This window comes from Calliphora vicina, chromosome 4 (genome assembly GCF_958450345.1).
Source record: "Calliphora vicina chromosome 4, idCalVici1.1, whole genome shotgun sequence".
NCBI classification, from domain to species: domain Eukaryota; kingdom Metazoa; phylum Arthropoda; class Insecta; order Diptera; family Calliphoridae; genus Calliphora; species Calliphora vicina.
In genome coordinates, this window is record NC_088783.1 from 30763736 (window position 1) to 30786212 (window position 22477).

The window sequence follows — 22477 nt, forward strand, 5'->3', positions numbered from 1 at the left end:
AATGCATCTGGCGAAAACAACTTTCAATATAAATATTTTTGCAATTAATAGTTTTGAACTTATTCTATGAAAAAACTATATGAAATTTGTTAGTTTATTTTCTTTTCCAGAATACACTAAACATTTTCTAGAGTATGACATTTTTTTTGGGAAGTAATTTAAATATTTCTCTTATACAATTTTAAAGAACCAAAAATTTGAGAACCTTAATTTTTCGACACCTTGTACAGAGATCTTGATTTTCAATTACTGGTAAAGAACTAACGTCTTTATTCATTATTTCAGATTTGTTCAATATTCAATATTCGATTTGTTCAATAAATATAATCAAATGCTTTGATTGAAAAATACATTTTCCATTTCCAATTGGGTGTACGAAACATTTTCTTTTGTTTATTTATACAAAAAGGTGTGAATATTTATTAATAAATTGATAATATTGTTTTTAATGTTTTCAACCCACTTAATAACAGGGTTTATTAACAAAATTGTTGATAAATTGTTTCAATATATTGTATAAAAATAAACAAATTTTTTTTAAAATTTTCATATTTTTGTTAATCAGATATTGTCTCTGAAATTCATAAATACTTTTATGAACAAGTAGATGAATTTGGAGCAGAAAATGATGATAATATACATGGGATTTTCAGAAAAGTTGTCAGGAATAAACCATTAGTCATATTTAAACATTAAGTGTGTGTTTATTACTTTACTTATAAGTGTTTGCGAATATCTAGACAAAATGAAAATTATGAATTTAACAAAAATATTTTTGGAAATAAGCATTTGCTTCTTTGAAAAGAAAAAAAAAACATTAGCAACTAAATGTAATATTCTATATTTCGTTTGTGTATTTTTTAACTTTCTATATGCAAATTTTCCAGTTGACTGCAAGTTTTAAATGAACATTTTTTTCATTAGAATTTTTGGGAATATCGTATTTTGTAATAAAAATATTATAATTTTTTTCTTGTTTCTTGGTTTTTTTGTGTTGTTTTTAAAATATCAATTGTGAATTGTTATTAAACAGAACACAACCAATTTAAATTTTCTATAAGTTTAGTAGTTGTGTATGCTGCTGTGCGTCTGTTGCAGTTTCTAGGGGCATTGGGGTTTTTAAGTGAATTTTACTTAAAATATTTTTGTCTGAAAATATGATATAATAACCATAAAATTTTATCAATGCCAAAGATTTCGTTTTGTAGAAAATATCTTTGAAAAAGTGTAAAATTTCAAAGTTTACATTGGAAAGATTTTAATTTTTATTTCGTTGTACTATACTAACGATATATCAGTGCAATAGTGGTGTAACCCCAAACTATTAATGTAGTGGTATATTCAACTTACACCATTTATTCAGCTCCACCTGCTTTTGAAAAGGTAGCTTACCCCACTTTTGTATTGATATAGGTAATGTTAGAACTGTATGTAACATCAGTACAGCAACCAAAAAAATTAGTGGGTTACACCACTTTTGCATTGATGTCATCATTAACGATTTAAAAATTATAATTTTAAACAGTGTAGTTGAAGCTTATTGAATTAAGTTTATGATTTATAAAATAACTTTCGGAAGTGGACCTTATATGGAAGCTATAATTATTTATGATCTGTAGACATTAACATAAACTGGACCTCTTAAAATTTGTGAAGAACTGTGATTTATGATTACATAAACTTATCTGTACACTACTGTGTACTTTTATTCGCTTTAAAGTGTTTTTAGTACTAAGTCCCTATGAGAATTATGAACTGTTATGGACCGATTTTCATACAATAGATGGTTATTTATGGTTGAATTTCATTTAGATAGCAATACTTGTAAATAAATGTGGGCTTATATTGGTGCTACTACTAAATGTGAACTGATCAACATTGAATTTAGTGGCATGATCAGGGTACGATCAGAATTTTATCAGGATACTAATATTTATACAATATTAAAGAGATTTTCGAGAGTATTATAAATTATGAACCTGTTTGTAGAAAATTTTAATTTTCGATTTATTCCAATATAAAACATATTTCTGCAGAATTTTCTGAGACTTCCTGATTATTTAAAGGCGATAAAGTCAAGTTTTGGGAGGACATTTGTATACGAGCTAGGTTAAAGAATGAACTGATATGAATCTGTTTCAATGGAGTTCCAATAGAGGATTCCTGTATATTTAAGGACGTTAAACTTCAGTTTTGGATGGATAATTGTATGGGAGCTAGGTGAAATAATGGACAGTTTCAATAGAATTAAAATAGATGGTCACGTGCCAAATTTCGTTGTACTAGTTGCAAAATTTCGAACTATAATTTGATTAAAATATTTAAATGGACAGACAGACGGAAGGACCTCAATAAATCAGAACGTGTTTCTATTTTTAAGTAAATGTTGGACAAGCATTTTTAGAGGTTACAAACATCAGTAAGGATGCAGTATACCCTCCCTACAATGACAGTATAGCGTATAAAATATAGCAATAAACCGGGTCTTTCTAAATTATTTCCTAATGACATTTACTTTTTGCAATGATGAAGAAAAAATGGTTTTCGGAAGTTGGACTATAACCAATTATGGACCGATACGTAAAAAAAGTTGGTCTTGGATTTCTTCATACCTAAAACTTATTTGTAAATAATTTTGTAAGTATACAACTGTATATCGGAACTATAAGGTTGATAAAGTCGAGTTTTTAAAGGACATACTTTTCAGTAGAATTCTAATAGAATATTGATGTATTATCTACAAAATTGTGACCTGTATTTTGATTACAAAACTTACATGGACAGACAGACAGACGGACAACATTAAGTCTGAAAGCGTAACTGAATCAATAAATACAATTTAAGATAAATGTTGCACAATTATTCCAGTGGACTACAAACATTAGCACATATTCATTACACCTTCCCTATAAAATATAGCAATTAAAAGCATTTACTAAACAATTTCTTAATAATAGTTGTAATTTTTTTATTTTTTTAAATAATTTTTAAGCAAATGGCATTTTAAAGACCCATTGCTACGTTTTAGGGTTAATTCTTCTAACTCAAAACATTTTCATTTTCACAACAAAACATAAAATTTTCTCCTACAACTCGGTTTGTTCATCTTTTCATTAAATGCAATTTCGTTTGAAAACAGAACTTCTTACACAATTTATTTTTTTGTTCACATTTCCTTTTATCGTTTGCTCAAAGAATGTGCTTTTTGTTTTATATCATTGAATTTTTCCAATAAAATGGACTTAAAATTCGTTTGAAAATTGTACGACCACATATTGATCTCGTAAAAGGCACGTCATAGATAAATCGTAAAACATAAAAACAAATTGTTGAAGATCTTTTGGTATGTAGATGTTTTTTCTGTTTTTTTTTTTTTTTTTGTTTATAATTATGAAAAGAAAATTTCACGATCAACTCTGCATGTAATGTATACACATACGCCGTCACTCACTCATACACTTTTGAACGAACGCAACACACGCAATCACGCACTCACACACCCTTTGCGTCTGGCCTATTAGTAGGTATTTTTCTATTATTATTTTGGTTTTTTTTTTCTTAATTTTACTTCTGTTAATTTCTCGTAAAAAACTGAAAACGTATGCAAGACTTTTTCATTATTTATAATTTCTTTTTTTTCATTTCACTTCATACATAAAATACACAACATACGCCAACACAATCTTGAACATAAAGTTTTTTTCTTTTGTTTTATTTTTGAAATTTGGTCCACTTTACTTCATGAAGCCAGAACCGAGCGAAGAAAAACAGAACACCGAAAAAATAAATATCGGAACAAGAAATAAGTATAATAACCGTACTAGTTCGTAAGACCAGACGCCCGTACACAATGCCGCTAAAATAAAGACTATCACCGTTGACTGTTCAGTTGTGGCATCTCAACCTCTTGGTTTTTTCGCTGGCCCAAAAAACAGATGAAATCTCTCTGTTTTGGTTGTGTGTGCGAGCGTTGGAAAATATTGTGTTTTTCCCTCTTTCGCTTTAAAAATATTAATTAGTTTCCCATTTCTGGCATATGAAACATTTCTTTATTTTCACAATTTTCTTTAGCAACTTTTTCTGATCTCTTAAGTTTTGAACGGGTTTCAAACTTGGCAGCACTTTTTGAGAACTTTTGTGATTTTTCGCCGTCTGTTATTCTCGTGTAGCCGTTCACAACTTAACTTCCGGTTTGTTATGCGTTTACCATGTAAATGATGCTGATGGGTCTTGTGCCGGCCAACTGTGCAGTTCTAGTTTGTGAGAAAGAAGTATGTCTGTGTTGTTGTTGTTATTGGTCTGCCGTCTAAAGTTTATAAAACATTTTAACACTTTTGTGGCTAAGAGAGTGTATGTTGCTGCTGCTGTTGTCTTTGGCTGTCTGCTGCTGCAACATTTTGTTTCATTTCAATGTTGTTGTTAATGTTTATCATCTGTTCGTATTGTTATTTGTATCACTATTTGTCGCTGTTTTCAATGTGTTTGAGTATGACAATATTCAAACAATGTCATACACTCATGATAATGGCGGGATATACCAATACTAATACTAAATTTTTTGTTTCAGTTTTGTCATTTTTTTCTGTTTGAAAAGTGGGAAAAGGACTTGAATACGAAAGTAAGACGGAAATGCTAGCAGAGGCGGGTATTTATGTAATATCTAAATTTGTTTACTTAAATGCTTTAGTAAATTATTTTCTCAATCTACTTTTAATGTAGATGAAGTACTAATCGTTGACGATTCTCGTAATAATTAAAAAAGTGATCGACATAAAGAGATCATGGAATATGGATTACAAATGAATGCAAATTTGCCGTTTTTATACATGTCGCTATTATTACTCTTTATATGCGTTTGTTGTATGACCTAAATGTATCACACAGGGTAACCCCTTTGTACATGGCTGCAACGGACCAATGCAAAAACAATCATACCACCTGCTGCTTACTCAGTACAGTCCCGTAGCAATTACCGCAAAGAAAAGTTTCTACCCTGGATACAGAGCCCTTTGCTGCCACTAGCTAAGCATGCCATCAGCCGATCACTACTGCCTCCGGCTCATTTTAGTCAACCTTTATGGGTTATATTGATGACTTCCGGATATTGACGACTTCCGGAACCAAGACACCGATCACTTATGTCAAATGCTCTGTCCCAGCTAGTACATTCTTCGAAACTGAAGATAATCAACCATCGTATCTTTAGTGTCCCAGATGAGTAGCAACAGAACATAAATTTATATTTAGTTGTTTAAAATCTGCCACGAGGGCAAACATTAATCATTTAGCTAATAATCTCTTTTTGAGTTTAAGCAACAGTCACCACGTGATCGCCGAAGAGGCCTCACCATGAACTAATAAGCACAAATACTGGAGCTATTGGATCCAATTGTACCATACGCGACTCTCGCAATCCGACAATTTTAAGCTCCATGCAGTTTGACATTATCCCTGCCATTAAATTCTTCAACACGAAACCAATCGCCACTTTAGCAACTCAGATGAGTATATGCAGATGCAGTTGTTTAAAAATTTCCACTAACGCAAACATCAATAACTTAATCTGGATCCTCACTAAAATCTAAGGAGTGAGATCGAAAAAACCTTAATATACATACTTTTAACCCAAGTATTATTTAATTGTTATTATATTTAATGTCAATTATGTTTATTTGTTGTTAATCTGAATAAAATTTGTGACGAGAAAAAAGTGCGTACTCAAATTATTAAATATTTTCAACAAAACCCAAACTTGGTCCTACAAAAAGTTGGCCAAATAATCAAAGGTCTGCCGTCAAACTGATTCCAGTCTTTGAAGTCAAATTTTATTCAAAAAATATACCTGATGCATAATGTCTGGCGACATGTATGTTCCGGTAAATTTTTCGCAGCTTCGGGTCAATATTTTTACCCAAAAGCAGAAAATTTTCCCAAAAAGTTCCTATTTCCTAAAAGGTATGGCAAGCAATATGCAGTTGGGCAAAAGCAGCCAAACATTTGTTACAAAGGGCTCCATAAATACCGAAATATACATCAAGGAATGTTTACAAAAGGATGTTAAGATTTTATCGATCTCACTCCTTAGTCAGTACATTTTACTGATCCCTGTGGTTAGTCGTGAGCATTACAACGGAATACACCTACATCATGGTGTGTGAAATCACAAAGATAACATGCTTCAAGGGAAGATGAATTAACAATAGTAAGGAATAACCAAGGAGCCGATCCATATACATACGTATCATTACTAAATAGGTGATTAACGGTAATGAGCGAACTAAGCCGAAATATAGATTAATATTTTCGTTTCCTAGTTCGTAACACTGTCTTTCAGGCTGAGGTCATTGACATTAAGAAGAATAAAAGGTTTAAAAAACGAGAAAGTGGACAAGCTTTCCAGGATTAGCTTATGTATGGATACCATCACCTTGGAAAATGCAAAATCCTTAATTTTAATAGAGAAAAAGAAATGAACATGTCAGAAACTGACAGAACTCTATAGTACAGTCATTCTATGGGATACCTCAAATCTAAAGAGAACAAATGAGATTTGAATATGATAACAATCAGGCGAATATTTAATGTGTTAACTGTTTATTTGGAGTTGAAGGCTCATCTGACAGGTAATGGTCTATCCGACAATTTGATATTTAGTAGGGTTAGTAATTATTCGAGTTTTATATTCATTAAATATAAGTTTATAATTTTTTTTTATTCGAGTAATCGATTAAGTTTTAAAATTGCCTCGATTATTCAAACGAATAACGAGTTAAAAATATTGATGGAATAATTTCATATTCTGAATTGAAAAATATTATTTATTCGAATAAAAAATTTATGTTTTCCTCGATTATTCGAATAATTTTTATTCGAATAATAACGCTAATCTTTGGAGCATGTTAGGAAGAGGAAGAAATTCCTCAATAAATTGTGCTAATGTCCTGCATTTAATAGAATTAGAAAATAAAACCAAACTTAAAATATCCTATCCTAAGTCGAATCGAAAACGAAGAAGTTCGATAAGTTATAGTTATTTTTAAGACCATCGAAAGGTGAGAAGATTATTAAAAGAAGTCAAGAATTGCTCTTTAACTTTTCAATATAAGTAGTTTGTAAAGAAATATTAGCAATATAACACCGCACATCATTAAGTAAACAGTCAGCCCCTTCCTTTAGACGCTACTGCAATTCCATCAAACATTATGAAATGGTCATGCCTAGTCTCATTTTTAAAATACATATTAAGATTTCAAATCGTTAAACAACAATAACATAAAATGTTAAAATATATATACGGACATTATTCCAACATATGCATCCTTTCTTTTCTTTCATTTCTAGAATAACAAATCGCTCAATATTGTGGCGAAAAATCACGACACTGTTTCTATTTAAAATGACATATTAATAACATGCATATGTTGATATTTTGTTCTACAATTTACTAGTTTATTTGTTATGACAAACTACATATTATGAATATTGTTGTTGGAGATGTTGATGCTGTCGCAACAGTAATAAGACATCTACATCATCTCCATCAGCATTCAACATCATTATCAGCACACACATATCAAGAAATTGATATGTGACATATGTTGTTGGGTCCAATTGAATGGAAAATGAATTTAAATGCAAAAAAACAGATTTAACTGTAGACTTTTATTGAGGAAAAGAGGACGTGTACACAATAACAATATTTTTTTTATAGTTTATTAAACAATAATTTGAAATTGTAATTTGCAATCGTTTTATTAAAATACTGTGATTTGAATTACAATGCCTTAAGATAGGGCTTTGTCGGCATAGCAAAACATATTCTTAAGAAATTCCTTAACTTGAAAAAATATATATGTACTTTAAAAAACCTAAAGAAACGTTTATATTGTATGTATGTTTTAAACACAACAAGGTTATAAAAATATGGCCATCAATAAACTATAATTTTGTTTACAAAATCATATTGATGGCATATCATCAAATGCCCAAAGGAAAAGGAAGTCATTCTTACCATATTACCAACACCAAGCATAATTATTCGCATGCATAATACATACATTTTAAATTATTGCACTCTCTGCTCATTACCGGAAATGACAAAGTTTAATAAAATGTATAATATACGAGTATGATGAGGATACTACTATAAATTTGCAAGAATATGCGTAATTTGGCGTTCTTTTGAGCTGCTGCAACTTCAACAAAATTAACACAAAATATGGCATAAACATTAGGATAGTCCCATAAAATCATACAATATGTACCCAGCTAAAATATAACTTTATTTCTGTTTTAAGACACTATTTATAAATATTTTTTTTTAGGCAGAATCCAAATCAATAAAGCTTAATGCTAGAGTAGTGTAACATTTCATTATAAGTAGTTGGGAACATTGTAAATATTTTTTTGAAATTAATACAAATGAAAGCATCCTAATTTATATGCATTAGGATGGCCCTGTTTATATGGATAAAAAATAAGGTGTCGATGTTCCCAACTAAAATTAATGTTTGGTTTGTTTGAGGAGAGAATTTCACAAAATCTTTGTCCTGACGTCAGTATTTGGTGAGCTGGATCAAAGGATAAAAATTTCCATTTTTCAAATTTTTTGATTTGTTCATATTTTTCACAAAATAATCATGGTATTATGTAATTTTTGCAAAAATTTTAAGTTTTTTTTTAAATTCTCCACAGAATTATTTAAAGTTGGTAATTGGTAATTTTGTTCAAATTTTATTTAAATTTTTCGAAACTCTCCTCTCCGATCTGATATTAGCTATTAAAACAACCACTTCTGAACCGAAGAAACCATCTCTCGCACATTGAAACCGATGGAACACATTCACCATTAGCTTTGGTGAGCAATCGGTGAGCTTTATCAGCAATTTTAATTCAATTCAACTTCAAATTAAAGAAGTAAATCTAAACATCCAACATATAACGCTGTGTTGGTACAAAATTCGACATTTTCGAAGAAAAAAATATTTTGCTGTTCAATAACTAAGTGAGAATAAATGAATAAATATAGATTTAAAAATAACATATAAGTTATTAAAAAAACGCGGTCAAGAGATATACTATCTACTGTAAATCCTGCATTTTTAAATCATACATCCAATAATATAAATGTGAATTTTTTTTGGATAGGGCTAAAATAAAAACAAATAAGAGAGCTATTTTCGGCTGTGCCGAATTTTATATACCCTTCACCAAAATATACTTTAAAATAAAAATTTAAAATATTTTTAGGTAAACAAAATTTAATTTTTTTTCCAGTTGTTTTTTAAAATTTTTTTTTTAAATTTAATAATTTTTTTTTAATTTAAAAAAATTTTTTTTTTTAGTTTTTAATTTTGTGAAAAAAAAATTTTGGTGAAAAAAAACATTCGAGTTAAAAAATATTTTTCCGATTTTGACCCATTGTAGGTCCAACTTACTATGGTCATATATACGTCGTTGCACAGGTCTTTGAAATATCTATCATTAGATATCCATATTGTCTATATTAATGATTTAGTAATACAGATATGGGTCAAAAATAGGTCAAAAATCGAGGTTGTCCTGGTTTTTTCCCTATATCTCAGCCATTTGTGGACCGATTTTCTCGATTTTAAATAGCAACCGAGCCGGAAGAATTTCGGAGATATTGAGGTATAACATACATCTTATTGATGTATGTTATTTGGGGGCTTCAGAAAGTTGATTTCAACACACAGACGGACAGACGGACATGGCTATATCGACTCCGCTATCTAAAACGATTCAGAATATATATACTTTGTGGGGTCGCAAATGAAAAATGTAGAAATTACAAACGGAATGACAAACTTATATATACCCTTGCCACTCATGGTGAAGGGTATAAAAATGTTTACTTTGTACGCATCTGCGTTAAGTTTTCTTTCTGGAACAAGACAATCACGAATAAATGTTGTTTCTATAAGAGAAATAATATGAAGACCTATTCGGGAAAAAGTTTAAAAAATATGGTCCATTTCAGATGTTCCGAGTTTAGATGCGTATGGAACTTGCATATATATTATTTGAAATGCAGGTAGTTTTAAAAAATATTGCGAAATTGTTGAAAATTTTTTTTATAAAACATTTTAACACAAATATCTTCTGAACTAAAAGAGATTACCCACCTATATAAGAATATTTTTTGTAGTTATTTTAAGAACTTACTACCAAATTTTTGTGCTTTTTATTTAAATAATGAAGAACCGAGGTGAGCAACTTTGGGTAACTGCCCGCTAGCCCCCATTCCAAATTAACTCTAAAACAACTCAGCACTGAGTATATGAAATTTGAATTATTTTCAAAATAAAAAGTTTAAAAACCACTGTGAGGTATCATAAATTTAATTAAACTTTTATTTTAGTTGGACACATATCAGCAACTTTTAGTTTAGGACCTCCCTAATGAACATATGCATGTAAGTTTAAGTTCGTATGTAGTTATATTATAAACACTGTTAAGACAAAAGAAAATTGTTTGGTCAATGAACGCATTTCTACCGCATTTATTGCTAGGCATAAAGACTACAAAACAAACCAAAAATAACAACAGCAACAATATCCAAACAAAAAGAAAAGGAATTCTTTGGGGAAAAAATATTTGTGGCCCTTAAACTTCAGAGGTTGACAATGAACTTTTGCTGCAAAACAATAAACGAACATGTAAAGGAATCAGCAAACAAATAACTTGACCGCATTGTCATGTGAAACAATATATAGAGAAATGCCCACAGGGTCATATAATGTTTATGGTAAATATTTATTAAAGAAAACTAAAAGACTAGACTAAATATAATTTTATATAGTATATTTATTTAAAGGTAAACAAATGTGCAAATTAATAAACACATAATTGTTTTAATTTTAATTAAAAATTTAAAAAAAAAATATTTTTTTGATTAAATTTTTATTTTAAAAACAAAATGTTTGCATAAAAACATGCGTTTTGCTATTTGTTTGTTTGATGTTTATTTTCAAATGTAGAATTGTCTATTACTGTAACTTTTGCTTATGCACATTTCACTTTTTGCCTGCTGCTAAATATTTGACTCCAACGCAACTGAATGTCTGCTGCATTGACAGCTGCCTGAAACATATTCGTACAACCGAACCAGCACACACATAATAATGGCTAAAATATAATTTCGAGGGATTTTTGTGAACATTTAGGCAATTCATATATACAGCAAGCAAATAAATAATAATTTTGTGGCCAAAAAGAAAAACGAAAACACTATACGCACATTTAAGTTTATTTATGTGTCAGTGTGTTTTTTTTTCTTTTTTACATGTGCTTTTAAAATTTATTTGTAATATTTTTGTGGGCAGTTTCAGTTATGGAAAAGATTTGTATTTCACCCTTTTATAATAAAACTGTTCTATTTTTAGTTAAATAATAAAAAAATAGTATTTGGGCAAAAAGATAAGAATTTAAGGAAAAATCGTATCACACAGATAGACACCAATTTACAAATTATGCTTTAGATGCAACAGATGTGTAGGAAAAATAATTAATAAAAAAATATGAAATCACTTCTTTTTTTTTGCACCATATTTTTAGTCAACATTTACTTATTTTTATGAGCTTCGTTAACGATCGTGTCGTACTTGTGAATGTGCGATCACATTCGGACATTGGTGGCTATGAGTGCCAACCACTGACATAAACATAAGAAATTTTTTAAGAGAGAGTGTTTTTACTTTTGCGTCCTAATCATCATGAAACTGCTGCAAACGAGTTTTTGTTTTAGTTTTTTGAGAAGATTTAAAAATTATTAATTTGCTTTATAATAACTTTAGAGCAGTGTTGCCATTTTGACGCTTTTCGGGTATTTTATGACGCTTTTTTGGTCTCGTTACCCGTTTATTTTTTCCAAATGCCCTTTTTTAAAATGGGTATTTTTTGACGCTTTTTCCATATTTTGTGGCTCTTTTGGTGCTTTTTGTTAAAACCATATGATTTTGTAACAAATCAAACTTGTAAAAAATCTGAGGGCTAATTACCGCAGTCGAACACGATCGAATATTTATTAGAACATGCGTTTTTTAATTTTTGGTATTCTCATATTTGATATCGAATAAGTTGTATAGATAATTATAATATTTGCGTTCGAAATTTATTTCGATTACACGTGGGACAATTTGCCACATGAGTATTTTATTAAAATCGTTTAAAAAAAATTTTAAGTAAAATTTAAAAACCGGTTTCCGGTTTAACCGAAAAGGTGTGTTTTTAAAAAAACCGGTTTTGATTTTTATCTTTTAAAAAAAACGATTTTCCGGTTTCGGTTTTTGTCTTCAAAAAAACCGGTTAACCGGTTTATATTAAACTTGTATTCAATATGAAAAATACGATAATTTAAAATTTTTGAATTCTTAAGGCAATAATTTAATATATTTCACGAAATGTTGTCAAATTCTGCAATTTTCTATAAAATTAATCAATATTTTAAAAAATTTTATCATAATTTTTCAAAAATATGTTTAAATGAGCTTTTCAAAACCCGGTTTTTCAAAAAACCGAAATGTTTAAGAAACCCGAAACTGGTCGAGTTTACAAAGATGAAAAAAACCGGTTGACCGGTTTTCGGTTTCGGTTTTGGATACTCTACCCGGTGATGATGCTGATTACTAAAAAGATGTATTTGAAAATAAAATTGTTTTTCTATAAAAAGTTATCCTTAATTTGTTTTTTATTGAATTGTTATTTTATTTTAAGGTTTTGTTTACTCCTAAGTAAATAATAAAATAAATAATTCAATTCAAAATTTAAACCTGCTTTTTATATTTAAAGTTTTTTGCTTTTTATCCTTGTTTTGAGTGCCAATTTTATTACCCTTTTATAATATATTTTATATAAATTTTAAAATTTTTTGTTAAAATTTTCCATTTTTTCTCTTGGCGCTTTTTACTCTTTTTTTCGTGATATTTTTACCCTTTTTATCCGTTTTTAATATACACTTGACGCTTTTCTTCATTTCTAAAATGGCAACACTGCTTTAGAGAGTTACCATTATATTACAGATATAGCGAAATTTTTAACAGTTTTCATCCTCAATTACATTGTTGTTTTCACTTTTTTTTCATAAAACACTATTGTTTGCTTATGGTTCTATTATTGCATCCTATTATTTTACTATTGTGTTAAAGATCGATTTTACTAAATGTCCTTAAAAGAAAAATATCAATTTGGAGCAAATGTCTGATGAAAAATTTCTCGAGTTCTCGGGGATCAAATTTTTCGTGCCCTGTGATTCAAATGGTTTTGCATACCGTTTTGAAATCTACAATGGGTCCGGAGATATCATTTCACTGATTCACTATACATTGGAGCTACCTTAAATGATTGGAGATTCATAATTTCGAGCATCACATCCTGTATTTTGATAACTTTTATACATCGAAGCCGCTGTTAGTCTATTTACAACCCAGAGGAATTTATTTTTTTGTGATATTTCTTGTTGATTTGCTTTTGTGTAAGAGATGATTTTACTTAGAATACATGGCCTCAATCCTTGGAGTTGATGTGAATACTGTGTTATGGAAGGATAAGAAATGTGTCCGAATGTCATCGACTTATGTAGGTATTAAACATTTCAGAAGAACCAATACTGCTGAACAACAATCAAAGGTATGATAGAAATCAGAATATATTCATCGAAATCGACTGCCCACAAATTATTCGAGAATACAATGATCGCATAGGCGGAGTAGATCTCGTGGTATCCAGGTTCGATACCATATTTGAGCTAAGATATTTTGATTAGATTGTTCTACCATTTTGTGGACTAACGTCTGCACGCCGATGAGGCCAATGCTTCCAACAATGTATCCAATAAAGAACTGCTTTTACTGTTTCAAGATTTCCGTTAGGAAATTGCTGCTGGACGGTCTGTAGGATCACCATCTGTTCCAAATCTCGATTAACCTTTATCACTACAGCCTGGCATATCAATTGTTTAGGAACAGAGGTGCTCATCAAGTTGCTGATCTTCGTGACACCCAAGTTGTTTGTTCCTAATGCGACCTGGCTTTATGTGGTTAATTCTATAAAAATTGTTTCTGCAGATCACGAAAGTGAGATATTAGGAGTCTTGTAAAAACCTTCCTTCGATAATTAAAATACTTTTATCATGGTTGTATATCGCTCAACATGGTTTTCCCGATGACATGCGTCGAAAATAGTGCACCATATACATACACTTTGATATGATGTAATGGATCTTCCTGAATGAATGTGAATTCTAATTGCCTCAAGTATTTTGTACCAATTCCAATTCACTCAGAGCCATATTTCGAACCGATTTAGCGATATCCATCCGGCCACTTGTCCATTTGAAGCTTGTGCGTAAAATACAGGTTGAAATTTTGAAGATATTTCGTTATTTTTGCCGAAGGACGATTACTATTAAGATTGCTTAAAATATAATTTGGCTTAAATATAACACCCATATAAGACCCGCATCCAAAATCTCTTTAACGTGAAAAAATCTCTTATATGAGATAAAATATAATTAGAAAAATACTAAATACTAAAAAAGAAATCTGTTAAAATTTCAATAATTAATTGTTTATTCCTATAACAGATGGTATTGCATAATCTGGAGTCCCGATTAAATCACTTAATTGTTTTTAATTGCCTTAATAGTGTACATTTAAATTGACCATTGCCTACATTTGGCTTATTAATAAATTTTGACATATATGCATGTTCAACTGTCTGTCTGTCAGCCCATTTTTCCATCCAAACTACATTGTTAAATATTTAAACAATTAAATAAAACTTAAAACAATAAAAATATATATGTAGATATATAAATGTGTAGTCTAAAGTTGATTTATCGGGAAGAGGTGCACACAAAATCTAAGCATATGAGAGCATAAACTTGCTGTCAATTAATGTCTTAGTTGTGGCTAGGCCGAGGAGGGATGCAACATTTACAACTGAATTTACAAAATTCATTGATGGTTGACCTATTTTGTAAAATGTTTTATGAGCCAACATAATTTTTAGTTAAATTAAATATAAAATAGGTAAAAATATATGATACAAGCAAGGGGAAACATTTCAGAGTGTTAATGACATGTGTAGTGTTAAGTTTTGATTATTCAAGACAATGAAATGGCAAAACAAAAAGTTTTATAAAAATTAAAATTGTGTGTGTTTATTAAGGTTTTCTATAAAATGTTAAAGTGGAAAAATTTTCAAAATCTATTTTAAAAATTTAATGCATTATTATTGCTCTTGCACTTGAAAATGTTATCTGCCGGCTTTGCTGCTTGTTAGCAAATGTTATCAAGATTGTTTTTAGTTTGCAGGCATGTCTATCTGTCTGTCCGTCCGTCCATTTCAACTAAGTATAGTGTAGTCGTCGTCACTAAACTTCAATGTCGTGTTAAGATTTTTATAACAAATCACGTCCATTTTGTCTTGTCTCTCATATGTGGCCGTGTCTGTCTACTTTTTTTTGTTTTTGTTTTCTGCTGTTGTTTTTATATTTGCCACATGTGGCCATATACAAATGACATATGTTTTCTTGCAAGGAAATGGAAATGTTACTAATGAAAAAAGCAAATAGAAATCTGAATTAATTTCTTAACAATAATACTTATTCTTAGTTACAAATTTATATGTTTCCTTTAGTTTTTCTTTTCGATTTTCTGATATTTTTTTTTTGTTTTCTTAGTTCGTCTTTTAATTCCCTGCATGCTGTTGCTCGCTCAGTGTTTATAATGAAATGCATTTGGATTGTTGCCCAAATACATCAAGCTGATGGTGATGTTGTTGATGATGTTGCTGTTGCTGCTGCTACTGCCGCTGCACAAACAATCAACAATTGCTATAAGTCTACTTTTTAATGATGATACAAATTTTTTAAGTTGTTTCTTTTTTCATTTCAATTTTATTCCTTTTGATTTTCTTTGCTACGTACATTAAGAAATGTTTACAGCTACAGACAAATGCACTAATATATAGATTTTATAAAAATGCATACTGCTGCTCAGCTTTCGGCCAGAACAAAAACTAACGCCAATTTAAACAATGGGAGATATCATATCCGAATCCATAAAACTGGCTGATTTTATTCTTCATACATATTTATTATATATTAACACTTTAGGAACCAGTTGGTGACTTAAAGTTTAGGGATGGAATTAAATTAATATTGGTGTAATTGGTTTAGAAATTATATCGCCCTCTCAAATTTTGTATTAAAACAAAACTTAAAAGCCATCTAATTTTCAATAAAACGTTGTTTAACCGCTTGTGTTGTATTTCACACATATTTCCAATAAATATTTTTGTTAAATATGTTAAATATTGTATGAAAACAATTCAAAATAGAAAGATATAATTCTTTACCAAATTACCCCTCTTGTGTTGTTTTCCACACATACGATATTTCTATGTATTTTAATATCTTGACATTAAAAAAATATTTCTGGATCAATTAATGCGTTTTCTGTGCTGAACTCATGCGCAGAAAATATCAAGAAATTTCATGATCAACTCTATATAAATGTCTTTTAAAGGTATAAAAAAAAGATTAATTTTATGTAGTTTTACACACAAGAGTGAGATGAGGGTGATGTATAATAACCCGTATTACAGCCCATAAAGGGTTAATTTAGATTGATGCATAATGCCACTAAAGTATAGACACCATTATGCACAGCACTATAGTTTTACATTTCCGGCATAGACGTCTAAATGGATATTTTATAAATAAGAAACATTTTTTTCTGCAGTTAATTTCTTACATGGGCTTAAATAAAAAAGAAGGAATAATTCTCCTCAATTTTTAACCAACATCTCTATAGTTTATTAATAATAAATGTCAGCTTTTTAAAAGTTTCAATAATATTTTTCCTTAAAATGCAAGTGTTATAATTTCAGCTGTAGTTTGTTCTATTATTTTCATTTGCATGCATTAGTGAGAGTTGTAATATTTATTTAAAATTTAGTAAGTGGTTTCTATATAACAATAAACAAAATAATTATTCAATTCGACTCTTTTTTTGTTGTTTGTTTGTTTATTTAACTCACATGCTCTTACATACAGCTAAGAATACTTAGATACATTGTTTCCATTATGGAACAGAAATACAAAAGGAAATCAAGAAAAATTTAGTTTTTTTTCTATTCTTCACTTGTTGTAAAGATGCTCGCTCGCCACACTAAAGGCCTGTTCTATTTTTCCATTTGCATGATGTTTATTTAGTTCAATCTATATGTTGCACATACACAGTGTGTAAAATCAATGTGTATTAACAATCAATATATAGAGAATTAGAGACTTGCTGCTAAAAATATCTTTAATGATATTCGGTATCAATATTTGTAAAATCTATAAATTAACTTGTTAAAATAAATCTATGTAAAATGAATTTTCAAGAAAACTTTCTTTAATGCATGCACTATTTATTAATAAAAGTAATAGTAACTCAATTAGAGCATTTTGTTTAATGTAAAAAATATGTATCTCTATTACATTTTTGATTTGACAAATATTGCACAGTGGGATCGATATGAAAAATGATGTACGAACGAATCATTTCAAGCTATCAGAGAAACCGCTTTAACACCGTTTTTTCTTATTTTAGATATAAATTAGAAAAAAATCATAATGAAATAAGATCAAAAATAATAAAATTTGACAGCACTTAACAGTTTTACCATTTGAAAATATGAATTTTGAACCTACCATAAAAGTTTTTGAGAACTTATATTCTGTATGGCCATGAAAAGCAGTTAAGCGGAACCAAACTCGCGACCACACCAAATATAAAGGCCAGATGTGGCAACATCCTCACTGACATCGAAGATCAGCTTGGACGATGTAAAGAATTCTTCGAGTCTCCATTTCTGGCAACAGACTCACACAGTCCACCGTCTCAGAAGAAATCCAATAATGTAGGAACTGGAGAGGCATAACTCTGTTGAATACCATCCAGAAGGTATTGTTATAACATCATCTCAGACCGAATTTCGCCAACCATTGAAAAATCTCTTCGGAATGAACAGAGTGGATTTAGACAGAATAGATCATGTGTAGACCAAATCATTACATTGCGCAATATAATCGAACAGTCCGCAGAGGACAACTCCCCGCTCTTCTAAGTTTTTGTGGACTTCGAAAGATCATTCGATACCATCAATAGACAATATGTTTTACACTGGAAAATATTGGAATTCATGAGCATCTCATATGCCTTATGAAGGAGCTGCCGGAACGATCCATGTAAAGTGCGTTTCAAAGGAAGTGTAAGCATGGCTTTTGATATGAACACCAGACAAACATAGAGGTATCAAATGGAATCTAATGGCACCTGAACCAACGGCTGTATGACCTTGACTATGCAGACGAAATATGCCTTATGTCACATACATTGGACGGCATTCAACAAAAACTCGATAGGCTGCAAGAGGGTAGAATGCGGGTCGGGCTTAACCGGCCAAAACCAGTCGCTGCAAACACTAACCCAATACTTGTAAACGGTTCTGAGATAGAAAACGTAAATAAATTTACCTATCTTGGAGGCGCAGATGAAGATTCCGCAAACAGAATAAACCGAACGCGTAGTGTATATGCCTCTCTGAGTAAAGTTTGGAATTCTTCCAAAATTTTTAAGAGGCACAAAATCATCATATCCATTATTCCAGCGTAAAGTCGGTCCTTATCTACGGGTATGAAACGTAGAAAGACACTGAGTCCTTAATAATAAAACTACAAGTTTGTAAATAAATATCTGCCCAAAATAAACAAAATATTTTGTCCAAGCCGCATCACACGAAGCCCGTTGTCGTAAATGGTAGGGGATTGGGAACACGCACCTTAAATGCATCTCCAACATAGCAAAGGCCAGTTTACAATGGAATCTGCAAGGGAGAAAAGTCGGACGACAACGAAAAACATGGAGAAGATCTGTAAAAGTAGAGCATTGTGGCCTCAAATCCGACATATAAATAAAATCGTATTTTTCAAATTTAAATAAAATAATTTGGTGGATCAATCGTTTCTAAAATCCTGTTGACTACTGCGTCGTTTACCATATGTTTTACCTTATAAGTTTTCTGCTGAAATTAGTTGTAAAGTAAACTAAGAATATGTAATTGTTGATTTTCTGTTTCGGCTTTTAAGCCTAGTACTCTGTTCATATTTGCGAAAAATTATGGTTGTTTCGTGCGAAAAATTTTATATACAACAAATGTTGTATATGTAGTTTGACGGAATTTGCACGAAATTTTGAACAGGGTACTTAGCTTAAGACATGAAACCCGCTGTTTTGGTTAAAATCGACTCTATGTATTTCTATAAAATAAATACAACGATTAAAAATTAGGTTCTATTTTAACTAATTTTTCAATTAATAATAAGGAATTTGTTTTGACGATGACGATGGCGAGATGAAAATTCAATTACTTATTTATTGTACTCTGCTTTACTGTACTGTATCGTTATCAAATATGCTCTGATAATTGATTGTAAGCTAATGAAAATCACCAAAATCGGTTCATAAGTATTTTAATCTATTATATTTATATAACAGTTCGAATAATTTTCGGTAGATGTTTATTTTTGTGCTCAAAGTAGCAATTTCCAAAGGTAATACAATGTCACATTTGACCATTCTGAAACGGCTAAAAGCGAATTTTATAGATATTGACTGGAAACATGTTAGCAAGCAGTGACCAACCTTCAATCTTCTCATATAAAGGCCACTTCCGGATATTATTTTAGAGGACAAAAATTTAATTAAATTTAGGAAAAGTGCTAAATAATTGATGGTTTTTGACAGCTGGTTTAAATCTAATCATTTAAGGTTTATCAACTACATTTACCATTGATTTACCTCTATCATTAGTAAAGACATCTACACATAATGTCGATAACATGGTGATTTTGTGGAATATAGAATAATACGCAGTGTGTTATCAAATGCACAAACCATAAAACAGTTTTAGGTGCACTGCTAAATCATTCAAGAAACAAAGCAGTATATAATGCAGCTGCTGCATTATTCTGGAAATTGTCTGAATATGGAACTGAAAGGGGAAGAGGAATGTCCTTTTTTCACCCCCTGGATCAGCGCCTGGGTTAGGTCCATGGGACAATCACGAATACGTTTAATTGGAGTCTAATTTTTCAATTAATATTTAAGGAATTTGTTTTGACGATGACGAGATGAGAATTCAATTACTTTTAGTGGGGTACGAAAACAAGGAATCCCTAGTCCATATTGTGTCTGATGGATTATTATGTGTAAGTTTTAATAAATTTAGAGTTTTTATAAAGTTAAACATTTCTTGACGCTTTATTTGCAACAAAAATAAAACATAACAATATGAATTCGCAGATATTAATATTTGATTGTGATAATAACTCATTAACAAATTTATTTGTACAAAAACTGGTTTCTGACAGCAAAAAACACAATTTAGTTTATATGTATTTGAAAAACTACGCAATTTCTTTAAAGTTATCTATAAAGTTAAGGCAATTAAGTTTAATAGCTAATACATAAGTTCATTTTTATTAATTACTTAACAAAAATAACCAAATTTAGTAACCCTTTATTAATAAACTGCTTTAACACACTGGTAAAATTTACTAATGATGGTTGTTACAATTGCTATTTCTCAAATTCTCTGTATGTCGATACAACCGGTTTATGTAATTGCTAAAGATTGTGGTTGTTACAAATGCTATTCACCATAGTAATGGAGAATAATTGAAATTCACCTCAAGTAGTTGCAACATTTGTCATGAACTGTTTTATCATATCTTATTATATTTTTATACCGATAATACAGTCATCAGGTGCACTTTTAGTGGTTCATAACTTTGGTTGTATTCACCGCGCTAATTCTCATTTAGTGGTAAAATTTTACTTAGTTCAGTCTTCCTGATGGTGGGTAACTTAAACTGTACTCACTGTTTTGGTATATCTAGCAAAAATAAGTACCTTATTCTATTACAATAATTCAAAAAGGAAATGTTTACAACTTTTAAACTGTATTATCGATTTTAATTTTAAATATTAGGGTTAAACAGTTCTCTTTATTTGTGACAGTATATCACAATTTCATAAGTGTTTTATATCAAGTTAATTTATTATTTAATGCAATAATGTTTTAGCTTACCTGAAAAAATAGCGTAAACGCCACCCATTGATAATATTTTGTGTGTTTTATTGTTAGAGGTCCACGTCCCTGTGAATTATGAACCCCAGGAAAAGGCACCTCGGAACCTTGCTTTTTCATAAAAGCATCCACCACAGTGTATGTTGAATGTATCCAACAATATGTATTAAGTACATCTTCCGGAATGTCTCTATATTAATTTATATAATTTAAAGTAAATTTTAAAGAAAAAAAGTTTTAATACCAAATTTTTTTAATCATAACAACTTCCGTATTTTCAGCATTGTTATAAAAACAATATTACCCACCTTGTATGTACACAGTCTATTGGATTTCCTACGTATTGACGCGTTGTAACAGCAATTGAAAATGTTATTAATAATATAACGGTTGCATTTGTGTGTAGGCGAAATACAGGTGAATCGATTTTAACATGAGACACCTATTAGGTCAAATTTGGTTTGTTTGTTTTTTTTTGTGTGTGGGAAAGGGAAATATAAAAATAAATTTGTATTAGTAAAATTTTTAATGATGTGTGAAATTTTTTAAATTAAAAACTTTTATTATTAATTTTAGATAAAATAAATTTAAATATATTAGTTTTCCGGTTTGTTGTTATTATTATTAAAATTTGTAGTAGATAATAAAGATTTAAACTATGTATTAGGATTTTGGTTTAGTAGTTTGTTTTTGCTTTTGTTTTAATTTATAATTACAATAATAAATACATACAATAAAAATTGTTTTTAGCTATTCAATCGTTTAGTTGTAAATGTTGTAGTGGAAGTATTTAGTAGTTATGATAATATTAATTAAACAAATAAATATTTATGTATGCAATTAGGGTTTTTTCATAGTTTTATAACTATTGAACTATTAGGTAATAGTTTTTTTGGATTTATATATAAGTATGTATTCCAATATTTATATTTGTTTATTGTGTATTTAGTGAAAAGTTTTTTCGCTATTGTTTAGTATGCAAATATTGAACAAATAATTAGTATTAACATTTCAATTTCCTGTTATCTCATAATTAATATTAAAACATAGTAGTACACTCCGAGGTAAAGGAAACAGGGCGATTTTTGACTTCAAAATTACCATGAATAAAGTATCATCTTTTGATAAATGAAGAAGTCTTAGGAATGCTCAAGGAATGAACATGTCTTGATCACATTCAGCTGTGATAATCATACACTATTTTTATAGAAAAATAAAGTTTTCAGGTATATCTGGTATAAAATTACGTTTATCTATTTAAATTTATTGGTTTTTAATGGCTAGTTTCGATATTCATACTGATTATGAACTATAT

The 22477-nt window shown here is 29.8% G+C and overlaps 1 protein-coding gene across 3 annotated transcripts in view; it reads right to left on the minus strand.

Annotated features, from left to right (window-relative positions):
- The window catches only part of shakB (shaking B), a 180353-nt gene that overhangs the window by 34937 nt on the left and 122939 nt on the right, over positions 1 to 22477 (minus strand). For 2 of the 3 annotated variants that reach the window (XM_065507048.1, XM_065507050.1), the window contains exons 3-4: positions 21471 to 21604; positions 21163 to 21352 (exon numbers count right to left, since the gene is read on the minus strand). In XM_065507048.1, coding sequence (XP_065363120.1) covers positions 21163 to 21352; positions 21471 to 21604 — 324 coding nt within the window. Of the gene's footprint in view, positions 1 to 3451; positions 3884 to 21162; positions 21353 to 21470; positions 21605 to 22477 lie in introns of those variants that run through there. The other variant, XM_065507049.1, reaches the window with a different exon arrangement.